This window comes from Kogia breviceps, chromosome 15 (assembly GCF_026419965.1).
Source record: "Kogia breviceps isolate mKogBre1 chromosome 15, mKogBre1 haplotype 1, whole genome shotgun sequence".
Taxonomy (NCBI): Eukaryota; Metazoa; Chordata; class Mammalia; order Artiodactyla; family Physeteridae; genus Kogia; species Kogia breviceps.
This window is the reverse complement of record NC_081324.1, coordinates 74,789,364-74,797,256: the sequence shown is the minus strand read 5'-3', so window position 1 is coordinate 74,797,256 and position 7,893 is coordinate 74,789,364. Positions and strand designations below refer to the sequence as shown.

At 41.3% G+C, this 7,893-nt stretch overlaps 1 protein-coding gene across 2 annotated transcripts in view; it reads right to left on the bottom strand.

Moving 5' to 3' along the window:
* Positions 1–321: 321 nt before the first annotated feature.
* PTPN11 (protein tyrosine phosphatase non-receptor type 11) overlaps positions 322–7,893 on the bottom strand; it is a 70,150-nt gene continuing 62,578 nt past the window's right edge. Inside the window, exons 14-16 of one of the 2 annotated variants that reach the window (XM_059040545.2) lie at positions 6,994–7,106; positions 5,054–5,156; positions 322–4,343 (exon numbers count right to left, since the gene is read on the bottom strand). In XM_059040545.2, coding sequence (XP_058896528.1) covers positions 5,087–5,156; positions 6,994–7,106 — 183 coding nt within the window. In that variant the 3' untranslated portion in view covers positions 322–4,343; positions 5,054–5,086. The remainder of the gene's footprint in view (positions 4,344–5,053; positions 5,157–6,993; positions 7,107–7,893) is intronic. The other variant, XM_059040544.2, reaches the window with a different exon arrangement.

The window sequence follows — 7,893 nt, the reverse complement described above, 5'->3', positions numbered from 1 at the left end:
GGCCCCATGCATTAGGAGCGTGGAGTCTTAACCACTGGACCACCAGGGAAGTCTAATCATGTCCTGTATATGTTATACAGACAAACTTTTTACTCGCTATTTACTCATAAGTTCTTCCAAATAAAATTCCCTGTCTCCCAAAGCTCCTCATAAAATAGGCACTCAATAAATGCTTGAGGAACTGATTCATTCATTCTGAATTCCAGGTTCCCTTCTAGATAAGAGCTGCAAAATGTCAGCATTTGGCTAGTGTAAGAGGTTGAGGGACCTGTAATCCCAGTTTTTCCTGGACATTTCAGATGAAGTAAATGACAAATACCATAATATAAGAAAATGGTTTTATTCCTAATTTTTAGTTCCCATACAGTTTACAAATACACTTTTACTCTGATAATACGGCTTTGCAACTAGCAAAGCAGTTGAACTAACACCCATAAATACAGGTGGGGAGACAATTAACATCCACTAATGTTTCTCTACATAAACTATTATTTTAATGTCATTTTTTTAAACAATTGCAAATAGACTACATAATATACGTGGGCAAAAAGGCAATTAAGTGAATCTCTTGAAACACTAATGTATAATAAACAGTGCATATTATCAACATTTACATGATTCACATCAAAATGATGACATCCTAAAACGTATTCCTTTTAAAGGAGAGATTTATCAATAAAATATTACATATCTTTTAATACTCTGGTACAATACTTCATATACTGCAGGAAAATTAACTGTAGATCTAGTCATCGACTTAATAAAGGATCCTTTCCCATTAGCTTTTATTAATAAAAGAATCACAATTAGGTCATAAATAAACAGGCAAATTATTAATTACATGATTTGAGGTTTAGGATGAAAACTTGTAAAAATTAGTTTGATATACAGCAAAGTTATACAACACACTAAAACCAACTGTTTAATATTTTTGCCTTATGTGAACTGCCCATAGTAAAAAAGGAACAAACTTTTTAAGGATGGAAGATATAATAAACTATATTTTGGAACTTATTTTTCAAGAGGAAGAGGAAAAAAGATTTTAACGAAATTAAGGGCTAATATAGATCCTAATAAAGGCATAGTGAAAGCAGGGAGGCCATGTGCTTACGATGTAAAACTTTATTCCACCAACAACATACAGAAAACAAAAACTGCACTGGGTTTGTACTTACATCTACAGTCTAAGTTTCCCTTACGGATTAACAAGCTACAACAGAACACTTCACAATTGCATACCTTTTTCCACATTCCTCTGAACTAGAAATAACCCAGGACATTATATTAGTTCTTAAAAACCCTAGTAACCCCTTAATAACCCCTAAAAATAATCTTGATGATTTTCTTGGCTGTTCCAAAGCAACTGGGCTCCGTAAAGAATGCACGAACACCAAGAAAGTAGCACATGTATTTTCTCATCCCCATTTAGCCTCATTTGTAACGTCACCGATTTCAAAGGGCGGGCGAGATGACCAGAATTTTCAGGAGGGCCACACACTGGATACAAGGTGTCTTTTTGTTTTGTTTTGTTTTGTTTTGTTTTTTTAAAAAAAACAGGCTATTAAGTCTCTGAAATTTGGCTTTTTAAAAAAACCCCAATACCACATGCCAGATAATTTCTTCGCCCCAAATATAAAATCCTATGCTTGTAATTTTAAAATACTTAGCCAGCTACGGGAATATTGTGCAAATTTAATGTCTACCAGCAACCCAGAAGCAGACTGCAGACGTGTAGCTATCACACCTATTTTCCAGGTAACCTGATTCAACTATTACTGACTGCTGTGGTCCCAGGCCCTCTGACTTCCTCAGAAACCACCTCTTTGGAACTTCCATTTCCACTATTTTTTTACACCCACACCTCGAGCTCCCCTCCCCCTCCCCCACCTTCACAGCCCCTCCACCTGAATCCATCCCATGTAATCTTACCAGAGAACCTGTAATCACCTTGACCAAACACACGACAAACCTAGGCAACCTAGGGACTATTAATCTTGTCTTGGCATCAGTTTACACCACATAATAGGTGCCGACTTCGTGGAGGGAAATCTAAATGAAATCAATGTCCTATTACAAACGAAGCTGACCAGGATCAGGTGTTTCCGAGTACAAAAACAACTGATCTTAAGCTACAGGCAGAGACGTTAATGCAGCAGATATGTTGTACGATCAAATCCTTGTATGCTGGTGAAAGACCTTGCCCCCAAAGTCCAGAGTCAAAATATCATCGCAAAAAAACGAGGACCATTCAATGTGACAATGCAATACAAACAACAGGATTCAAGATCCTTGTTGCAAGTACTGAACTGGAATCTCTTTCTTTACAGGCTTGACAAGAAGACAGCAGTCATTTACATTCCTCTTAGAAGGTAATGACCTTCAACAATTCTAAGTTCAATGGATGGGGGGAGGGGAGGTAGGAGGGGGAAGTCAATGTAATTTTGTCTGTGAAAATGGCAGCCAGGCTCTCCCCAAACAACCTCAGGGTTTCAAAGGAGGTAAAGACCTCAGAAAGGAGCTACTAACAGGGTTGGATCTAGTCCTTCCTTTTCTGGAGACAAAGCAAGAAGAATTCGATGACTTAATGGCAAAACTGCCGTAGCATTTTATTATCTTTACGAAGTCCACCAATGATGCTTTCATTGAAATTCACCCATTGAATGATGATTCAACACACAGGGCAAAGAGGGATGTCTTTGGAGAAGGCACTTCAGGTAGAACATTAGCAAATTCTACTGCTTGGTTAAAACAAAAATGAGCTACTGCTAATTCAATCTGATTCGTGGCCTCATGAGGACTGCTCCTCCTCACCGCCGCCTTGACCACGTGCGTGGGTGTGGGGCCCGAATGAAGCCAGGGGCGTGAAGAAAGCACCCCATTCACCTCCCTCTGCAGCGGCCAGGGCAATGAGGAGGCTCTGCTTTCAAGTGCTCTGCCCTCCCGAACACACCTATCCTTAAGAGACCAGTTTCCCAAAGCGATGGTTCAGAACATAAGCTAAGAGCCAGCAGAACTGGTTCAGGAAGCTCGCTGAAGGCCCTGTTTCTGCCTGACTTCCAGCTTACACCAGCTATCATAATCAGCTTCAGCTTCCCAAGGTCACCAGCAGCTTCTACTTTTGCTAACCTCTTTTTTTTAGCTGTTTTTCCATGGCACTGGTTCTGACAGTCTGTTACACTGGGGGCCTCCAAGGAACCTCGCCTCCACTTCGTGCCCTCGTGCAGTCCCCTCTTCCCAAATCGGGGCTGGGTCTGGGACTGGTTTTAATCAATAGAAGGCTGTAGAAGTGATGCTGTGACAGTTCTGGGTTGAAGTCTTAAACCTGGCCAATACTGCTTTACACGCTTGGGACCTCTGAGCTGCCATAAATGTGGTCCAGCTACCCTGCGGGCGAGGCCACGTGGAGAAGGTGAGACCTGAGGACCACATGCAGATGGAGAGGCCCAGCCATCCTGCCAACCACGCGTGACACCAGCAAGACAAGGAGAGGAACCGCTCAGCTGAGCCCAGCCCAGTTGGAAGAGGTGGGGAAAAGCAAGTTGTTGTTTTAAGCCACTCAGTTTTCAGGTGGTTTGTCAGCAACAAGTGATAACCCAAAACTCGTTATCCATAGATGCATTTTTTTCCTAAATACAAGACAATTACTCAAATGAAAAGAAAAGATGACAAACGTTTTCCCACCATGAGTTTCTCAGTTAACAGGCTGAATGGTAATTGGTCAACTGCTAAGAAGAAACCATGCCTTTTATCCTAAGTTCCCATGATTTCCGCCCCCATGGTTTTTTCATGGCAATGCAAGGGGAGACAGTCTGGGGCACTGGCTTAATTATTATTTAGCCAAAACATGAGGCCATCAAAATGAATTATCCACTACTGGATTAAGTGATGATAAATGAAATTGTTCTCACTTCTGCAGGGTGCTGTTACTTAATTATCCCCAATCATTTTTTCTCTTACAAGTGCCCTATCATCCCCCACAAAGCAGGGGGGAAACTAAATTTGTTGAGGTTATCAAAAGAAGAAAATGCCAATAACTAGAATTTGAATCACCATCATCTGGAAAATATAGAGCACAATTTAACTGCTTCCTCAATTTAAAATAAAATTCCATAAAATATAACACTGTCTACATCACAGAGATGATTTCTTCTTATCTGAGGACATGAGCAATTGGAAATCAGGTATTGTTGAGTTAGAATACAGTGGTCTTTAAATGGTTTCAAATTTTGCTTATCAAAAGGTAGTCAACCACAATGCAAGCCTTCCAAATTCAAATTCATTCTTCATGTAAACTTTCTTGCACCTGTTCTTGATCTTTTCAGGGAGAGGGTGAAAGTCCACATCTGGCAAAGAAATAAGTTAGAATTTTTAAGGAGCATACATCTAAAAGTTTGGCAAGGCAGTACACCATTTTAAAGTAGATTTAGAGCTTTAAATGTACTATTCATTGAAATGGGAATTTCGATGTGAAATGCTAAAAACTTACCTTTTAAACATACATCACACAATTGGGTCTCTGTCTAAAAAGGTGATTGGAAGGAAGGAGACGTACAAGGGAGACGAATTCCCAGCATCAGAGCTGGAAGGGATGTGGAGTTGAGCCAGTCAGAGGCCCAGGAAGTCCAGTGCCCTGTGTCATACAGCCAGCCAGTCAGAGGCCCACTGGGGTGAAAACTCAGGCATCCTGACTCTGACCATCCAGGGCCATGTCCCCACAGTCTCTAGATCCCTACAGATCATCTCCCAGCACAGCGTGGGTTAACCTACTTTAATAAAAATTGCAGGAATGATGGTATCTGCTCTTCATCACCAGTATCAACCATTTAATCTGTTAAGTGCTAATCCTGCCATTCGCAGAATTAATTCTGTTATTTGATTTCAATGTTTAATGAATCCAGCTTGGAAAAAGAAATACAGGCAGAAGAAAAAAGAGGCTGGTTTTTAAATTTCAATTATGGTTCACTTTGTTAAAACAGTCACAAATTATTTGCCTGCTTCAAAATGCCACAAATGATATAAACAATTAACCAGTAGAGCACTTCTGTTGAAATACCTATTTCTGTGCTTGAAGTCTTGGCGGGTCTTCTCATCTGAAACTTTTCTGCTGCTGCATCAGACCCACATTTTCATAGACTCTAGCATTATCTTCTCTCATTCTGAAAAGAAGAAAAAGAAGACGACACTAATAAAAACGCAGACATACTGTTTAACCTTATGTGATAGTTATAATGCACATACTCTATTCTCTGGGGACCGTATGCGGCGCAGACGTAGCTCCTGCCCCCAGGAGCTGACATTATAGGAGAGGATATCGGACAGAAACACACAGCAAAATAATTCTGAAGTAAGAGCCTCGAGGCCCTGTGCTCCCGGGGTTTGGCGGAAGGAGAGTTGTTTTCCAGGAGGGTGGAGTGAGGCAGGCCTGTGCGATGAGGCACTGGGTTAGACCTTGAAGGAAGGCGGGACAGGTGCATAGAGGAAGGAAAGGTGTTCGCTGTAGGCAGAAGGATGTGAATGGGCCACAGCAAGGTAAAGGCAAAGTGTAGGAACGGTCAGGCAGGGACTACAGATCCATTCAGCCCCCAGTCCGGCGACATGAAGGTGAAACATGAAGCTGACCGGCAGTTCAGGGCCCCAGGGTGGAGGGCCAATGCATCAGAGCCCAGACTCTGTTTTGCTGAGCAGAGTGGAGACCAGAACAGTCCAGGGGCACGAGGAACCCAGCAGCTCTGGGCTGGTCAGAGAGGAACAAGCTGAAACAAGCAGCAGGGGCCAGGGTCTCCTGGGTCTGCACCCTACAAGGGGGACAAGGGGAACAGAGAGGCAGAGAACCTATTAGTCACAGGCAGGCCACTGGCAAAAAGGGAGTCGTCAGAGCTAATTCTGTTGAGCCAACATGTGGGGAAAGCTTTCTGGCAAGGACTCGGAGCCCTGACGTGCTGGTTCCACTGCAAATCACTACAGGTAGCAACTTAAAATCAACTTTCCCCATCAGTCCGCTGGGAAAGAAAAACGCAGGCAGAAGGAAGAGGCAGCTTGGTGGAGAGGATACTTTTGCTATATAATTTCATTTCAATGTTAAATAGAAAGCAAATGTAAATACGAGCCTCATATATGTTATCAAAAACGTTTATATAGAGTGTTAAAGCCAACAGGGGTTTAAAAATCCACATCAGAAGCAAACAGGGATAAGACTCAGGGGAAAATAAAAAGTAAATGTTACACTAGAGAGTGACTTTAGGATATACAGAAAAAAAATAACTTACAATTGTTATTCACATAATCGATTTAACAAATATTTTCTTATCACGTTTTAGTTTAAACTGGCAAATCTTTTCTGTACAGGACCAGACTGAAAATAATGTAATCTCTGTGGGCCATACACGGTCTCTGTCATGTATTATTCTTCGTGTGTGTGTTTTTTTAATAACCATTTAAGAACCATCCATGAGCTGTACAAAAGCAGGCCATGGCCCAGGTTTGGCCTGGGGGCTGTAGTTTGCTAACCTGGTTTAAATACCCACAGTAGATTTCTGCTGACTGGAAAATTAGACCATGATTGTGTTGACACACTGATGGTCAATTTACTTACTTTTACATAGCAAAGAGTCTTGACTCGTCAAAAAGGGTGTTACCTACCTCTGCAACAATCCACACCCCATCAAAAGAAAAATTAGATTCTGGAGCCCACCTGCCGCAACTAAGACCCAGCGCAACCAAATAAATAAATAAATTTTTAAAAATTAGATTCTCCTTGGAGAACCAACACTTGATATATGTACAGTCCCATAGACTCCTAGCCCAGTGTAGCAAGCAGCCTTCAGTTTAGGTCAATTAAAATTTAGTGTAGCTAGCCACTGGCACACTCAAGAATCAGTTAGGCAACAATAACGTGCACCAAGGAAAGGCATGTGCTGCAAAGACGTATCATTTTTTAAAGCTTTTCTATAGGATTATGTTCAGGTAAAAAGATCTTCCTTCATTTCTACTTACTCTGCACAGGACGGCGTTGGGGTACAAGGCGGGAGGGGACTCTGATCTCCACTTGCCTGCTCCGTCAGGGAATACTTAATATTTGTGTATTCGTGCCCTTTCCTCTTGCTTTTCTGAAAAGTGAAGATTGCATATATGAAGAACCGTGACTTTTTTGAGGGAATGAAGAAGTCAAAACGGCATTTCATTAAAAAGAGAAAGACAGAGAGTTTGACAGACAGACAAGTTGGACCCTGAATGCTGGTATGTTGACCAAATGTCAGGGAATTCACCTCCTTCATGTAAATACATCACATGTGTGAAAAGGACCTTTGAACCATACAATTCAAAAGCAGAGAGTCAGGCATTAACAACTTACTGTATTAAATGAAACGTACCTGTTTCTGGACTCAGAGAGAATTCACACGTTCTTTGCCACATTAGCATCTAATCATGTCAGAGTTCACTTGCAACACATTTAATGATTTTCAAGTAAACGGGTGGGAAAAGAGTTTCAGAAGTAAACGCACTCCAAATAAAAACTGCACACAGGCACAAAAGACGGCAGCACTCCTGGCAGAATAATACACTTTATCATATTGTCCCCACCCCACCCCCACTCCAGAAAAAACTCCAGCACATTTAAAACTTTACTTTCAGCCCAATGATACTCTGGGGGAAAAAAGGCAGCGAAAACCAGTAAAATGTAATCTCATCTCAGATACAGAATGAACTGCATTAGGTACGACTCCTAGTTAGATGATTTATCATTCTTTCCTCCTAAATTCACCCAGAAACAACCAATTCTGAAAACCGAATCCATCAAGTTACCTTCAGTATATAATGCTGCCTTCATTACAGGATTATTCAAGAAACGGTAAATGTTAGAAAGAGTATCCATATCAAATACTGACGTATAGC